Source organism: Glandiceps talaboti, chromosome 2, assembly GCF_964340395.1.
Source record: "Glandiceps talaboti chromosome 2, keGlaTala1.1, whole genome shotgun sequence".
NCBI lineage: Eukaryota > Metazoa > Hemichordata > Enteropneusta > Spengelidae > Glandiceps > Glandiceps talaboti.
The window spans coordinates 5998340-6017495 of record NC_135550.1 but is presented as its reverse complement, the minus strand read 5'-3'; the positions used below and the strand labels follow the sequence as shown (position 1 = coordinate 6017495).

Below are 19156 nucleotides of genomic sequence, written 5' to 3'. Positions count from 1 at the left end.
TGAGGTATTATTCTGAGGTGGTGAGGTGAGGTGAATTTTCATGGAATTTTCCCCAATTTTCCGACATTGATTGACTTTGTTCTAGACCGTTCAAAGTATTCGGGTTGCTTGTATTGAAAGGTACGTATATCAAAATATATATCGATAAATTTCTGTCCATATCTGAATTTTAGATTTCGAGAAACCAACTTGAGAGCCATGAAAATTCACCTCATTGTGGCGTGCATCGCGTAATTCTTGAACCGAGTGTTACATAATATTGCCCGTAAACGAGTTGTATAGAATCAAAGTATAGACCGGTATCATGCTTACCATAAAGTTTGTAAACTTTCTGCCTACTAGCGATGTTACGACGTAAATTGTGTTTATTATTTGCCGAGGAAACTAGTGTACACTGATCGCGGGTATGTGGGGGATCGCGAAGGAGGAGTGAAGTCGAGTCAAGCTTTCCTGTACTGATAAAAGGTAGCGGACATTCGAACAACTTTTTCGACAACTAACTTTTACTGGGACTTCAAAAATCACAGTTATAGAGCTAAAATTCATTATGTTGATGTGTATCCCTGTAAATTTGAATAATTTCATTTCAAAAGCCATTACACCTGTTCCACTACGTACATAGATTGATATCACATAGTCGTTTCAGATTTCTTTTAGTTTGGCACACCTTTTTGCCAATTCAGGGGTATACCATGTACTTATAGCCTACTGTAACAAGGTTGTTGCATTCCAGCAATTTTTATGTGTAGGAACAAAAAACTCAATATTACCCTTACGGAAGGCATTCACTTTAAATCTGGTTGACAGTTGATTTGCCATAGTTGTACAATCAATGCCGATTTCCGACATTTTGTAGCTGTAGTAGTGATATTGACTGAATCTCGCCTGATATCAACTCAGTAAACAAATCATAGTATTGGGAACACTAAGTCATCAACTGGCCCTTGGATTGATGCGTTGTAGTAAAAAACTTTAATATTAAAGTAAGTAAGTAATTAAACATTGAAAGTCTATCCTGTCACTTGTCCTGCTCACAGAATTTCGAAGGTGCACGCGTTTCGCTAGGCCTGCTTGCAGACAGAGAAGGAAGGGATGACTTATTTCGTCTGCAAGCAAGACTACCCTGACACTAAATTCAGTTTGTTGTAGATGAAAATGAACATCAGTGCTTCGGGAAGATTCTCTCCGAAAACGTACTCTTACAGATAAAATACAACTGTTGTATAACGTCAGGACAGCGGTACGCCGTCATAATACATTTGACAAGTATTAATATATGAGTCCGCATTGTTAAAGATTTGATTTCCTATATAAATTATCTGATTTAGTCTTGCTTACATGATAAATTGAAGTGTTTGTATAAAGTGGAGATTTTTTTGCATTTACTGTATTTGTAATAATGTTTTCAGAATGTAGACATTAAAGGAAGCCGGGTCTCTTGTTTCACCAACACTTCAGTTGCTCTGTGTTTGTCTTATTACTAGAATGACTGTGTTGCTGTTGTGTCACTCAGTACACAGTGGGGATGACTGGTCAGCATTAATAAGGATCTCAATTAGGGAGCCTTCAGTATTTACAGGGGGGCGTATGAAATCACACATGATATGTTAAGTAAAACATGACCCTCCCCCATTCTCCATTTGTAAAATGTGACCCTCCCCATTGTCCCATTTTCTAAAACATGACCCTTCCCATGACAATTGCATATACTGAAAGTTAATCAATATTCCCATTATATGTATACATACAAATTAAATGATTTTGACTCTGTATTAGAAAGCAATATTTGTACATATAAAGTGACAAACAGTAAAAGACCACCACCACCACCACCGCCACCATCACATTTAAATAACAACATTCACGGACATTGTGAATGATAAGGTGATATGGTACACTCAACAAAATGCATCGTTTTATTTAACAATTTTCTTACAATATATGTAATTTTAATTTTGTATGTTGGTGTTTAAAGTACTCGCAACAATAAATGCTGAGTGCTCATCTCACTTTTACATCTCAAAACACACAAAAAGAAACTGACAATAATTTAATCTTCAATTTGATCACAAAACTACGGATTGTAAAGTGTGACCCTCCCCAAACCTTGTGATGCAAAATACGACCCTCCCACAAGAACGGGTTTGTAAAATGTGACCCACACTCCCGATTCCTCCGGCCCTCCACCTTATAAATATTGAAAGTTCCCTTGTTTCTAATTGTCTTGCTCGTAAACAATGTAAAAACGTGTGTGTGTGCCGAGTAAAGTGTATAAACTAATACGAAAAGGAAGGATACCTGTAAGACATCAAATCTGAAACGGAATGCTGTTTTCAAAAGAAAACTAACACTCACTAACAAAGGACTTCCCCTTCGATTGTGCCCCCACATGGTGAAGCAGAGAAAGTGGTTTGTGACTTATGGGTTTTTAGGAGATGATTCCCGGTTTTAGTATCTGATCTGATTTATATGTAATTGTTTCAGTATTTGAAACAATCTCTATCCCATCCCTTCGCCAAAATCTTCACTGTGGCTAAAATCGAAATCCGCACGAACAGTCGAATCTCCACCAATCTTTCCGGTCCATAAACTTGGTCTAAATCCACCATGACTTATCAGTTAATATCTTTTTAACCAACCAACCAACCAACCAACCAACCAACCAACCAACCAACCAACCAACCAACCAACCAACAAACAAACAAACAAACAAACAAACAAAACAGTGGACAAACGAACGCCGTAGGTGGAGCTCTTGATTAGGCCAAAAAAAGGAGGAGAGAACTGTTTCTAGCCAGCGAGCGCATCACTTACAATTAATACCTTCGCGTCGGTCTGTTTTTGTGTGTTTGTCTAGCCATGCAGTCTGCAAAGCCGATGGGAAACACAAAAATAACCCTCCCTACTTCAGTGAAGACAACTTGAGAGCCAATGACATCATATATCTGTCCTACATACACACTTGCTCTAAAGTACGTAAATAAAAAGTAACTGTCATAAATAGTAGACTGAGTGACAGGTTTGTCGAGAATTAAAAAGAAATTGCGTCGTCGCACCATTTTAGACGAACTGTCCTGACCAGAAACATTTTTTGTTTTGGCCTTACAAAGAATCCTCCATATGCCTTCATTTATTTGTCGAGGTGCATTAATTTAAGTTTACTAAGTTCATTAATTGAAATTGAGAAGAGAAATTACAGCCAGTTAAATATTAAATAGACCGAAACGTGCACTACTTGGACGTTTTATATTTTACAAGATATATTCACTAAAAATTGGAAATTAAATTACTAGAATGACATTTCATCTGTTAGATAGCAGTCAATGTTATATGTAGGTAATGTAGTGTCAAATTTAAATCTTAAGCGAAAGCGAAAATTGTAGTAGTTGTAACTGGAATATCATTTTCTTTTAAAATACAAGTAATTAGACATTGAACATGTTACAGCAATCAGTGGTTAATATTATCCTTAAACAGTACAGAAACAGGTTGAAATCGTGATCGACGTTGAAGGCGCTGATTTTTGGGTACGGACCAAAAATCTATTCGATTTGATTTACTGTGTATAAAGCTACACAAAAATAATATATGTTTACCCACAGGTAATTCAATACTGCTCATGATGTACTATATTACGAGTAAATTATTGTACGTACCTATAAAACATTCTTTTAAAAACCGTTCCTGTTACAGCTAGTTCAGATTTAAACCCGGGGATCTCAATGAAACACGTACACGGGACGGCAATTTGCAACTGATTAATACGTGTAATTTATGGAGAAGAAGTAATATTTACTTCTTTTTCTCTCGGTGAAAATGCTGAGTTTTAGGCATTACTGACCAGTAATTCGGCATATTGTAGTTTGTCTCCTCTTGACTATCCTCATCCTAATTTTGAAAGAAGACGAACATGATGATGGATATAGGAAATTACATGTTTTGAATTGTTTTATCATGACGTGAATGGATAAGCTTAGTAATAGCTTGGTTTTGTCTATCAGTGTCTTTACGAAAACGATGGCTAAGTATTAGGACTTTCTTTTGTTTTTGTTTTTACACTATGAGCCTACAACACTTGTCATGAAAATTGAAAAAAAACAAGTCAGTGGTATCGACAAGTGAAATCATAATGAAATTCTGTCTTTTGAATCAATGATGTCCATTGGAGGAAAGATTTCACCAACATGTTTGATCTCCCCGCCTACTGCCTATGCTTATGAATCGACTTTGTTTTGCTAGCAACCACGCTTGAGTTGAACGTACTCAGTTAGCTGTATATAAACGTTGATAAGGCACAGAATAACGCCACTTTACTGCTTCAACAGTTGGGACTAATACTTCCTGGTGATTTTTGTACTGGAGGAACGCGAAATTCGGCTTTCGGTAGCCAGCAAGTGTTTCAGGTAAGGTTAAAATTACAGAAGAACGGGTTGCAGCTAGCAGGCGCTTTGATTCAACTTGAAGTTGTTCCAAACGTCTTTCGACATGGTTTTGAACCTTCAACGTATGTCATGTATGTTGCGGTTGCCCCAATTTTGCTGCCTCCAACCAAACTTAACGTCGATCGTTGATTTAATTCACGATATTAATACCGGGAAACAATTGTACGTAGGTTTGAACTGTTACCAGTTAATACTAGTAAGTGTTGAACAACAACGCGGTATGGAATTTCAGTGTTTATAGCCCTTCGAGGACAATCATGCAAGACAATACCGCAAAAATTCGATGGTCCAATGACCAATACCTGTCCGCCTTATTTGATTGTGTTTGTCGTCAGCATATTTTTGACAGTGATATTATTTACTGACTTGCAAGGTGGTTGTATTTATGAATCAAACCGGTAATTCGACAGTTTTCTGATACACACGTCAAATATTTCATTCAAGAATTTCGTTGTGCAACTTCTAGTAGTATATCAATTTTAATTTTGTAACGCCTATGGTACGTTATTAATACTCACACTCAGTTTGTAATGCATAATTTCATTAAACAAATTGACATTCTTTATTTTTTTTAAAAAGTCAAAAATTCTCATTTCAGATTCATTAGGTTTGCTGCATGAACTTTCAAAAAAAAAATGTTGTGCAACAATTAGATAATACAAATAAACAGACACTTTAATTAAATATGGATAATCGCACAATAATGGTGTGAAGTTCCAACAGAACCTGTTTACTGAGATGATGGTAAATACATCAAAATACTACCAGAAACCCAGCATCATCATATCTCACATTAGAAGTAAATTTTTATCAACTTATCAACATCTCAATAGTATTAGTAGTAAATTACCTAGGCTCCTATCATTGAAAGTGTGAAAGTATTCGAAATTTGTAATAGAACTTATTAGAACTGCGAAAATGAAGTTAAGCATTGACGCCAACCCCCCAACCCCAAAACAAGTTTGCTTTTTGAGCTTGTGTGTCAGACGCAATCATCCCTTTTTACAAGTTATATACTCTACACCAGAGAGCATAGAGTCTTTATCCAATGTCTATGGTATGAGTAATAGAGGAAATTTCAATTACTTTTGTTAAATTCTACATATTCTACAGTTTACTTTTAAGATGTAAATCTTGGATCATATAGTAATTACTATATTAAATTGTTCTCATAAAATCATAAAATTGTAGTGTTTTTTCAAATGCACACAGTGACACTTCCCTGTGCCTACAATGTATATCCAGGTTTGAAATAATATATGCAGTGCACAGATATACCATTTTTATGGCATTATGTATGGAGTAATATTATTGCTACCTGGTAGTAACATTCTGAACATAACTGGCAATAATCAGTTGTTGCCATGGCTATATATACAATGCACTCCAGTGTGAGTAGATAATGAGCGCCATACATGTATTTGTATTTAAGAGCTGGGTTGGGTTATATATTATACATATGTACATTGTATAATTGCTAGCACATTTTGAGATCTTTCATAAAGATGGAATATACATGTATTGTCTCCAGATAGTAGAAGTTTTAAAAAGTTTTGAAATGTTTTAAGATTAGGAATGAAATGCCATGTCAGAAAACTTAGTTATCACTAGAAGTTGAAGCCATGCTTATGATGTCATATGTTCTGACATTTATAATACGTCTCGATCTAAAATGGTAAAAAAAAAATCCAGAGAATGGTCAAAAGGACAACTATATAATGAACTATAATATACCAATTGTTAATTAATTTAGCTTTTTTTTTCAGTCTCTGTAATCCCTACATTGAGATATTTTGGTTCATAAAGTCTTCATGTGTGTCACCGCCACCAAGGTCTATACAGCCATAAACCCATATAACTTGAGTAAAATAGATATTTTGGTCAGACTGAAATAACAATGTACATTTGTACCTGTAGCTGTAGTAAACTCAGAATTAACTGTAGTGCTGAAATGGAAATTTTAAACCTAAGATAAAAATGCTGAAATGACTTTAATATTGGTAATCCTAGGTTGCCATGGTGACATCAAAGAATAATTGATAGATGAAATGGTAAATTAGAAGTATCGTCCAGCTTTTTCTGAAGTTTTTTTTTATTGTCCACGGTAAACAAATGTGGTTTTGTTATGTAGTGAGTATAATTAGTTATAAAAAAAACCCTCATGTATAAAAATAGATAGATTGCCACAAAAGCTTGACAGCATCTAAAGTCAGAAATACAAAAAAATGGACCCTTTGAGGTTAGCAAGTACAAATGTATTATGAAAAATCAACCCCCTCTCTCCCAAGGGGGTATATTGTTTGTAAACAAGTAATTACTAGTTGGGAGAAAGAGGATTACCTGTGTAAAGACTCAAAAATATATGTACAAAAATATAGCTGTTGTACTGCAGTGACAAATTATGATGTACATTGTACATACATGTAAATTTATAAAAGTGTGAGTATAAAGGCTTCATGTGATACTGACATAGTGACAGTGGCAGCATACAGCTTTCATCTTCTATTTTGTGTCTACAGGCATTCTCAGTGAGTCAACGCCTCTATGCGAATTATACGTGAGGTCTACATGCTGTAGTTTACTCTTGTTAAAAAAATGCACTGCGGAGTCAAGGCTTGCACGACGTGTATATTTTTCAACAGTAACTTTTACTTCCTTCCTTCCTTTTGCTTAATCTAGATGATATATCCATGGCTTTGAAGATTTGAGAAGTCATTCAAAGCCATGCATGGGTAGCATCCAGACTACTTCTGATGAGATCTCAGATTAATTTAATTAATCTCCAAATACTAATCTTGATTTACAATGTAGTAAGGTCACAAAAGTTATTAGATAATACGTTACCTAAAAATTAGTAAAATCACCAATATTTCAAATTAATTAATATACCTTAACCAGGTGGAGGTAAGATATTAAAATGGTAAACCGTGACTTGGTGAATATTCAACGTAAAAGGAACGATAAACTGCCAATCACATGTACTAGAAAAAGATGCTCAAACCTTTCACTATCACAATAAAAAAAAATTATATAAAATGTATAATCATGGGTTCAATGGTACAGGAATGAGGGAATGACGTTTAAAGTTTATACATTTTATATTGCTGTTTCCTGAGTCAGTATTTTAGATTTATGGTTACTATCTGTCAGGATTTCCGGAATCTGGTTCAAAGTAAAATTAAATATAGTGACACTCATGCTGTTTTGGCACCATAAATTTCAGTATATACTATATGACAGCATGATCAGTATTAAATCCTGTTTAGACTTTTTCATGGTGACTGGTTCTGTATGTATTGAAAATTGTTTTTGAGGTGAGTGCAACTGTAACATATGTACAAATGTACATGTATTTGTGAAAATGAGAATTACTTACCAAATAAAATGAGTATCAAGTCAAAATTTAATTTGATTCAGAACTTTCCCATGACGATGATTGATTTTTATGTACATGTATTAAAAATGTGGAATTGAAATTCTTCGTCAAATTCATAAAATACGAACTCATTTCATTATTTACAATTTTCTCACATTCTGCTTTCAAGTTGGAGGTTTTTATTGATATTTCTCTGTTTGTGGTATTGATTCTGGTAGCCGCCCATAAGAAAAGTGTATTGTCCATGTGTCTGCTGCACAAATATGGTGATACATGTACATGCATGTACTTGGAATTTGACTTTGTACATAAAATTGTACATGTACTATGATGTCGCTCACATGACAATGCCATCTCTAGGATTCAGTTGCCGGCTGGTCAGTAGTAAGGGAATGTGATAGATCCATGTAGTCTGAGACTTGTAGAGACAGCATTGTGTCCTAGTGGAATTGTGAAATCGGTTCGAAAATGAATCAAATACGGTTCTGCAGTTCCCAAATTCACAAAACCAGTTTTGAAGTCACCTCAGGGGAATGGTTTGAAACCGATTCAAATTAAATTGGTTCAAAACTGGTTTACCAATTCAAATGTTTTGTTCAGTTTTCTTGTGTGGACAGAAAACAATTTTGAATTGGTCTAACTGAATTGATATCTATTTAGGTAGGGACAGGGTTACAAATTTGGATTATCAAGTGACGAAATTTTAACAAGATACAATTAAAATGTTGGAATTGTTTGAAATAAGATATATGGCTATACTTTTAGGGAAGGGTAAATTGTATAATAGGTTGAAGAAAATTATTGTGTCTTCCCATTTATGATTTGAGAGAGATAAATTTGAATGTGGAAGAAGTCTGGGATGAAAGTACATGTATTTTCCAAGCCATCATTTACATTTTGTAAGACTCCCAAGTTATTAGGAGGAATAGATTTATGTACTGTGGAAGAAAGTGAGGGAAAAACTGGATATTGCTACATTGTATCAGTTTTACTGAATACATTGTAGATCAGTAAGCAGATATAACATGATTTGTTTTCACCACTCTTTTTTTGCCTTTGTGTATAGTTGTCCCATATAGTTTTTCATTTTTGTCATATTTATCATAATTTTTTCACAAAAATGAAGAACACTTTAAGTTTGTATTTTTTCAAGCAAGCAAGAAAGCAATTTGTATGCAAATTAGCCAACATGCCTATAAATCTATCATTATCACTACGTTTGTGTTGCATGTACATGTAGATTGGATGAATGAAATATTGATAATCGGAGTAGCAACTGCCTCAGTGATAGTAAGATATTTATAACTCTTTTATTATATATTCATTATACCGTCAATTTATTGAAGTCTTATCTCAACTGAAGTTACAAGTCTCAGATATTAGGTTTTTTTTATATCAAAATATTTCATGCGACTTTTGAGTGTGTATAATAGCTGTAGGTTATTGATATTTGATCCCTCAAAAAAACGGAAGATGATAAAAGATACGCTTTGGAAAAACTGCACAATGTACATGTAGCTATTGTACATGGAAACCAAAGGTTACCAAGGGCAACCATTGTATACAGCAACTGTATTACATTTGTCGTGAATGAGAAGAAATCATGCTGTAATGTGAAATAAATATAGCTTTAGGAATGACAGCAGCTGAAATTACTCATGGACAATGGTTTTCATAAAATTGGAATATTATCACAAATTCATAGAAAAAATGTTATTTTTATATTGCTCACTTTTTGTTAAGAAATAACAACTTTGGAATATCTAGTACTTTCTTACAAATATGTGAAGGGAAATAAATATACTGAGTTTGAATTTTTAAAGAAAATAAAATATGTTTGTATGATTTTCACTGATTTTAGTTATACATGTACATTTGTACTCTCAATAATTTCTGTTGCAACTCAGAACAAATAAACGAAATATGTACAAATGAACAGATGAATTAAACGTTTAAACTTTACTAGTTTCAAAACAACAAATATGATAACATTAAGTATAGCTGTACTATCTTTGGAAATAGTAGTATTACATCTGTAAGTGTACTCATACTGTAGAAATACATTTGTACATTGTCCTGCATAACAATTATTATATGACCCCCCCCCCCCCCCCCCCCATGAAAGACTATGTCATTTATGTAATACTAAAGCTACTGCTGATGAAATCCATGCTATAACCGATTATAGCAACACATCTGTAACTGAAGCTAGAAACCAATTTCAAAGAACTATTGAAATTTATGGTCAAAGGGTGAGAAACTTCTGTACATGTATGTGGTAAAGAATCTGTGTTTTTGTTAAGGGCAGTAAATAGGTAAAACCTGCCTTAGTTGTATGTATTTTTATTGAGTTCCAAACTAAAATTATTGTACATATGATGTATATTGTGTACAAGGTGTATGGATAGGGATCCGATATTTACAAGACAAATACAACTTTATCAGTCCCCATTACTATTACTTTACCTTTACGGTAGAAATATTGTAAATTAATTTATGACATGATCTGTACTTTCAAACCTAGGGAAAAGTAGTATTTATGTACCGTTGATTTATTAGAATTGTACAGGATACATAATGTAAGTAGGACCGTCCTCCAAAGTCTCCATGCATGCAATGTAGGTAGTAGTGCACACTTGGCCCTACTGAACCCAAACAATCAATCAATGTGTAATGAGTCAGTACTTAACTTCATTTTGGTTTTAACCTGGTTTTGCAAATTACCTGAAATTTATAGTTTTACAATTTGTCTGGTATACACAAGTAGTCCACTTATTACCACTTAAAGTCTTGAGTAATAATTTGTCTAAAATCTGAATCACAGTTCAGGGGCATGCTTGAAATTACTTTGAAGGTTGTAAGTTTGTTTGACATATAACAGAGCTGATATGAAATGAATATTAGAAATCAGTGTACATGTACATGTATGTGTATGCTGATCTACATTGGTATGTCCTATAATAATTCATTATTTGGATTTTTACTGAAAAATGATCATTTTACTAGTCCTGAAGTATAATACATGTAACTCCAGAAGATAGGAACACATACATTGTATGTGACACAGTGTGTGTAGACATTACAAGTCTTAGAAGTTTTTGAATGCTCAGCTGCCATTTTCCATCATTAATTGAAAGTAAATATATACTACTATACATGTACATGTTTGAAGTAAGAACTACACACATGGATTGTTTACCAGTGAGAATTGACGGTACATTTTGAAAAACAAATAAATGGAAATTTTCATCTATGGATACATCAAATACAAATATACTTTTCCAACTATCCTACATGTACATGTAAGACTAATTAATCAGTGACTCCACTACACTCATCTCTATCTACATGTACCCTGTGAATCTATGATGATTCATTTTAGAAGAAAGTATTTATGCTGTAATACATGTAGTTTCTTTGCTTGATTTATGTTATATAGTGCTTTTAAAATTAATCTTTGTCTTTTTCTTGTTTTTAACAGAATTAAGAGACGATTTGATGTTGTCAGCATAGCCATAATTAGTACAGTAATACTGGTACTACTACCACTATGTCAGCTGGTGCAATAGCAACTCCACAGATAGTTCCTCTCAGACCCCCATTGCTTGGAACATCAAGCTCTCATATAGACACTAATACCTTTATTGAAATCAAATCAGGTAAGTGCATCTTTTATTCCTTCAACACCAGGTACATTTCATGATGATCTTCTATAGGACAGGACTGTATGAATTTCAGGCTGCTAATAAGGGATTTTACATCTCGTTGCAGATCTCACTAGTAATGCAAATATGCCAAGCAACAATGGTTGTCAAACGTGATCGTGGTCAAGCTTTCGCCATGGCCATATGCGATGGCGATGATGTTGAGAACAATAATGTTGCTAAACATTTGACACTTTCAGCTTGACCACCCTCACATGTGGTTGCTATGAATGCAATGGCTCAAGCGGGATCTCGTGAGATCTGTCGCAAGACGAAAAATGACTTATTGTTGTACATGGTTTGAATTTGTGTGATGCTACTCCAGAGGGACTAACCCATGGACCATGCTGAGTCCAGAATCTCAACAAGTCTGTAACTAAATTACTTAAAGACAATTGTCTTGTAATAAAGAACTCAGAAAACACAAAATAATATACATGTACCTGAATAGAAAATGATGAATTACATCATTACATTTTTCATTTAAAGTAAACTGCAAACATTTAGGTGCCGAAATGTATGATGCTAATAATACAATATATTTAGATATATATTTAAATCTTGATGAAAATTAAACAGAGCACAACTAACAACAGATGTGTCGAATTTGTGGCAGAAAAAACTTGTAAAGGAAAGACATCTTTGAATTCTAAATGTTTAGTTGTACAGTACATTGTACATGTACATGTAGTACTGATAAACTTTAGATATCAACCTACAATGTAGTGTAGTTGTTAGACCCTCAGGCAATTTCTGCTAACAGGTAGTCTGTATGCCAGCATGGTATTGAGTCAAACTTCAGATTCAAACCTAATGGATAGCCTCTAGACTACAAATGTAGCTAACAGGTCGCATGGCCAAATGCACTGTTGAGGGCTGGAGCTGCACACCGGAGGTCTGAGCACAGATCCTGGTCCAATCTGATTAAAATTTGATGTAGATGTCGGCTAATCATTCATTGTTATTTTACCTCGGTACATGTATATTTGCCTGAATGGATCTTTGTGATACATGGCCGCCTTAAACATGTATCACGAAGGGCAAAAATACTGAGGTAAAATAACGATGACTGATTAGCCTACATCTACATCAGATTTTAGTAATCAGATTGATTCAGGTCTTACTACAAGACAATCCTATAGAATAGAATAGAATAGAATAGAATCTTTATTGCAGCCATTAAGAAAACTACATTTCTTCATTGGATTTTCTGCAGTAAGTATTTGGTGCTAAAACAAACTAGTAAATATATAAACTAGAGTAATAATAGTTATACATGTGTACAGTGTACATTTGTATATGTTTTCCTTACACAACATTCCATGGTAATTTGCAAAAGTTACATGTTTTTTGCTATATGGTATATCAAAGCTGTAAGACTTTTAATATCCACTGACAATGGTCGAGTTCAAAAGTCTGATAAACTGCTGTGAGAAAATTGAAATACTGTTAGTAGTTGTCTTAAAATGTTTCATTTATTTGTTTTAAACCTTGGACACCAGTGAGTGCAGTGTTCTCAAATATTTATGTTACACAGATACTGCAGTGGACATTGACTACTTGTTTCAACTGTTCCAACATAGCTATGTCTTAGATACACACTTCTGTGTTTTGAATTTACAAAATGTAAAGGGTTATGCTCACATACATGTATAATCACATTGATGTCATTATGGTTAATATGGTACATTTGTAGTTTGTGTTGGAAAAGTAACACGTACATGTAGTCTAGCCTAGAGACACATCATTGCTTTTAAAGTCTAGCAACCATTTCCAATGGAGGATTGCTAGGTTTGTAAGCCATAATGACAGATCTCATGGGTAGATGTACATGTAATAAATACACAACTGTTATTTTACTATTTTTAGTATGTACAGTTGTACTTTGGTGTTACTAATATTCTTGTAGCACATAATCTAATCTTAGTTTGATCCATCTTTACTATCATAAGAAAGAATTAAAGGACTTGATAGTGAGAAAGTTTGTATCAGAGATTAGATTGTAAGCTAACTATTGTTGTACAGTATTTACTCTACCACCTAGTAGATTTAGCAAGTGATACTGACAGAAAATTGTTTCTCTAGTTTGGTCTGCATTTTATCATTGTCTAGTCAATCATAAATACATACATGTACATGTACAACATGTAGTCGATTTGGAGACATGGAGGTAGGTGATTCTACCTGCATGATTTAATTGGACAAGGGAAAAATTACCGAGTCACTTTATCAAGTTAATTAAAGTATCTTGATAGAGGGACTGTGAGTAAACAATACTAGGTTTATTAAATTGTCCATGTAGATGGATAGACAAACTGTATTGCAAATTAGTTTATGATTATGGGTCATTGAAACTTTTAGACATATGATCAGGTATAGTACAGGGGTATGTGTATTGTAATGTAAGTAGTGCAATTTGAGATATATGGAGTAAAGTACAAACGTATGTAAATTGTTATGATATGGACATAGTTGTCAATCTCAGATAAAATGCAACTATTCTTGACAGCGGCAGTACCAGGTAAAGTATTGTTCTCCGGTAAAGTATTGTTCTCGTGAGATGTGACCCAAACATGACCCCCGACATTAAATGAATTAGTCAGGTTGAATGCACAGTGCACTTGTTGTGTGGTACATACAGCATGTTTGCACATGTTGACTACTAATTGTTTGGCCAGTTGCCACAACAGCTCAGCTGTTTGAACACTACTACAGCTCGATACTCATGGTTATACCGTACATACATACATACCCATACATGTAGGTTACTTATACTTCTGAATACCTTAGTGTTACTGTATTGTTTCAAATCAAGTTCACTCATTAGATAACAAGATTTTCTTTATGCCTTGAGTGCTAACAAATGTAACATTGTCTTTCACTTGGCAAGTTAACATGCAGGTATGTTTACAAAAATAGCTACATGTAGTGCATGTACATGTATTCTATATTTTTGTAAGGTTGTACAAATTGCAAGAATTGACACCTTGTCTTCATTCTTTGATTATTACATTTAACTGGTAAAATTTAAAAAACCCATCATGATTTCAAAAATGCTGGTATATTTGTTTTTCTCTTACTGAGATATTAACATTTTTTTTGTTATGTTTAATAAGTACCTGACAGACAAATCAGAAGATAAATGTGAAACTAACCCTTACCTAATGCCATAATGCCATAGAATATTTCATTTTCAATTTATTGGGGTAATTCTTGCCATTTTTGAACAACCATAGACTTCCAAGAAAAATACCTTTTTTTACCATATTATACAATTTGTATACATGTACACACTTAAAGCAGTGAAACTAAATAACAGCATACATGTAACTGCTAAATTTAGTTTGAAGGAAAAATAGAATTTTCTTTGGTATGATTACCTGTAGTCAATGTATGACTAATAATTTGTCTAAAACCACAGCTGTGGTTTTTTTTAAAGCCATACAAACGTTCTTACAAAAGAGATACAAATGTATGGCTTATATTAACAGACAGATCTGATTTGCTTTGCTTTCAACATTGTATGTGTTGCAGCCATGGAGATATGAAACAAACGGATTATACAATGTACCTATAACCTTACATGTACCTTTCAACATCATTAAAATCCAACATACATGTAATGGTTGGTTGTTTCCCACTATTACTGCCATATTCTGCTTGGAGTATCCTTTATTGTAATTTAGCCATGTTCATGTTTTAGGTTTAGTCATCCTAGGGGTAAAGACAAAACCATGAACATATAGATAAAAAAAATGAAGGTTATACTTCAATAGATGAAACTGAAGAATTAGCTGACCACTACATTGTACATGTACATTTGGTTTTAATCAGATTGGACGATATATGAATGTACATGTAGAATTTTGTTAACTGTCAACATAGTAATTATACGACATGTTCGTTTTGAGAATTTATTCAAAAAAATATTCAGTTTGACATTTCAGTTGAACAAAACATACCCCGGTACTTTATCCATATGGTACATGTACTGTGAATTTCCCTCCATTAAAGCAAATTTGATGCACCACTGAAGCACAGTACTAGAGACTGCATCAAAATTTGGTGTTCCCCCTCCAAGTAATACTATGTGGTGACTCACAAGAAATGGCAGTTTTTCTCATTTTGACTGGCAACAATAAAATTTGGCTATCTTTAGAGGGAACACTTGTGAATGAACAATACAGAATATGGATTGTCTATTGAAGCCATTTTTGTTGTGTCAGTGTGCGTGCGTGTGTGTGTGTGTGTGTGTGTGTGTGTGTGTAACATCTGAGGATTTATGTTTGTCTAGCTGTGAGGAAATCAATTGTCTATCATTGAAGCCAAATGCATTCATATTCAAATATTTAATAATATTGATAATATTTATTTATTTATCTATTTATGTTACAGTAGTGTAAAATCACATCTCAAAGTGCGGAAAATAAAATCTTAATAAAATCATAAAGAAACACAATAAAAGCCACCACATTGAACATAAATTCATAAAAACTTCATTTAGTAAAAACACCTCTGAAAAGATGGGCCTTAAGATTTAACTTTTAAGAGCATTAAAATTTCTTTTGGAGTGGAGAGTGTTTGGCAGTCTAGTCCACAATGATGGAGCACATATTGAAAAAAGATCTCTCACCATTGAAAACTGTGTCATATCAGTCATTGAATAGAAGGTATTGATAATATAGATTTTCTAATTGGAGCCATTTTTATTGTGTCACTTATTTCTAAGGATCCCTGTTTGTCTGTCTGTGATGTAATAATATAACTATAATGTGAACGAAACTTAACAGTGAATGAAATGAAATATTTCTTTTAAAAAAATCACCATGTTTTGAATGCATTATTACCGTTATAGGAATGTGTGATGTGGGTTTCCTTGACATGACTGAACATGTTTCAAACACACGATTGAAGAAAGCCATATCCCTTGAGTAAATATTCCCTGAATTGAAAGGCTATGGTTCAGTTCCTAATATTGATTTCTTTTGTGTTGTACTTTGCAACCTACAATTTACTTTAACGTGTACCAATGACAGTGGCATAATGTGAAGAACACACCCATGATGATACAACATGGTAAAACAGTGCGGTTATATAGAACACACCTCAACAGTAGTCCAGTTTTTGCTGATACTCCTTGAGAAAACAGTGCCGTAATGTAGAGTGCACCTCTGATACTACATGAGAAAACAGTGCCGTAACGTAGAGTGCACCTCTGATATATGTACTACATGAGAAAACTGAGTGTTGGAAACATAGAAGTTATTAGATTAACACATCTCTGATACTACATGAGAAAACAGTGTTATTTACAACATAGAACACACCATCAATAAATAGTGCATGTACATGTATGTGAGAAAACAGTGTCGTAAACGTAGAACCCGTCTCTGATACTACATGAGAAAACAGTGTTGTAATGTCTGAATGTGTAGAACACACTTTAACAGTCAGACTGTCAAATGGATACTTCACAAACCAATATCTTATCCTTTTACATTTAATGATCTGTGAAAAAAATAATGATCACCACAAAAGTAGGAGACAAAATTGTCTCACCATGTATGTATCCAATTATTATTCAAGATGGTCTCTCAAATTTGTTTCAGTTTACGTTGTTGGAAAGTCATTTTTCATGGCAATCATTACAGACATGTACACTTATTGTCCATTATTGATTCTTATTCTAACAAATTTCTGAAAACCAGAATTCAATTCATTTTGTTCGTAAAAATCAATCTAATTTGAAATGCATTGGCCTTTCTGGACAGTAAGATACATTTATTGTTCGTCCTGTTCAAACTTCTCAGCATTGAGTGTTAGCTGATAGTGTACATGTACATGGCACAGCCTAGATTCTATGTTTACCATTGATTTGGGCTAGTTATTATTCACAAGTCACAGCTTAGGATTTTTCTTTCAAAATTGGCCAAAAAGCAGAGTAAATTTCTTATCGGCTTTTAGTTCTTCCCACTATGCCAGATTACAGTGTATGTCAGTATACTAGTAAGTGCCACCGTATGATGAGAATCAACAAGTAGAATGGAGCTGTGGAAAGTAAACATTTCTGTATTCACTGATAATCACAAAGCCTATCACAAAGGGATAGATGTCATGGTGGCCTTAGATGTATGAGTTGAACCATCGCTGTGTGAAATTATCATCTAATGTTAGGTTTTGAATACAAAACCATTAGCACAGTTCGTAGCATTGCATCGTGGGTAATAGCCCACATCCACAACAAGCACATAGAATCTTGGCTATACATAACACGATACATGGTATCTTACAGACTAATGCCTCACTAATGCAAATGTCGAGGTAGTTCTTACGCTTTATAGTTGGAACATTTGATACATGCATGCATACATGGTGCGTCACAAAGGACGTCACCTATCTTGAGTAGTACCAAGGTTTGGGAACCATGGCAACTGCCTTAGGAAAATCTGATGCAAATATGTAATATGAAATCAGTCTTATTTCATTATGACATTTTGATGAGGAATCCTAGTAAAATATATGGGGAACACAGGTAGACTTAGTCTGGGTGCCAACGTGGTCTCTAACGTGGAGGTGTAAATCGTAACGATACCGTATAGAGAGTAGACTAAGGTAGACTTTACCTACATGTACATACTTACCACCCTATTAGAAAGACTGACTGTACATAAATTATAATAAAGTTATAGTTCGTAATAAAAAATGTCAGTGTTAAATAAAAAGTTCATATAGCCAAAAAACGTCTCACCATATGGGCTACATGTACTTTTAAATATTAGACAAAGCAGTAACTATTTGTTATTACCATTGAGTGTAGCACCTAAAGACATGCATTGTACATGTATATAAAAAGAGTACAGGTTTTCAATACTCTGTCTTTCCATGGATTGAGAATTATAAAATCTTTTGTGTGTTGTGTGATGAACAGTAACGTTGAGTGACTCTAAAGTACATGTAATGCATTCAGGTACAATGTATATTTACCTCAAATTAGATTATGTCTCTAGTTCATCTGAGAACTCTATGCTGTCTTTATCATCAGCTAAACTTATTACTCTAGTGATGAATAGCACACAACATGAATCAGATTCACTATAATGTGTATGTATGTTGGAATACGATTCTATACAAATGACTGATTTAGAGTTAAAGTGACTGAATGAAATTTGAACGACTAGTTCACAACTAAAGTGAGAAGGAATCATGATTTTTATAGCACTTACAAAAGTGTTTGCAGGTTTTTCACGTCCATGCGTGCATGCATTTGTAAAAAAAAAAAAGAGAATATTGTATTCTGTTAGTAATATTTGTTCAAGTGGCCATATGTGGATGGGAATGGGGTATTTATTTTGGATTTTTATTAATAAAACAACTTTACTATGTACATGTATTTCTACTTGAAAAATCAAAATAGAACAACATAGACCAAATCTGTGTACACATGTACAGTTATACATGTACATAACTCAATGATTACAAAAATAAAAAGTTGTGTGTATGTGTGTAAACAGTTTGTTTACAAATCACTTTCTGTATACAATGTATATATAGTAACAAACTTTTTAAATGTTTTTAGATTTCACATTTGATGACATCATATACACGTCATTCTCGCAAACCAGAGCTGTTATTTT

The 19156-nt window shown here is 33.8% G+C and overlaps 1 protein-coding gene across 1 annotated transcript in view; it reads left to right on the top strand.

Annotated features, from left to right (window-relative positions):
* The first annotated feature begins 4282 nt into the window (after positions 1–4282).
* The window catches only part of LOC144453365 (double zinc ribbon and ankyrin repeat-containing protein 1-like), a 45035-nt gene continuing 30161 nt past the window's right edge, over positions 4283–19156 (top strand). Inside the window, exons 1-2 of the mRNA XM_078144643.1 lie at positions 4283–4403; positions 11300–11477. Coding sequence (XP_078000769.1) covers positions 11369–11477 — 109 coding nt within the window. The 5' untranslated portion in view covers positions 4283–4403; positions 11300–11368. The remainder of the gene's footprint in view (positions 4404–11299; positions 11478–19156) is intronic.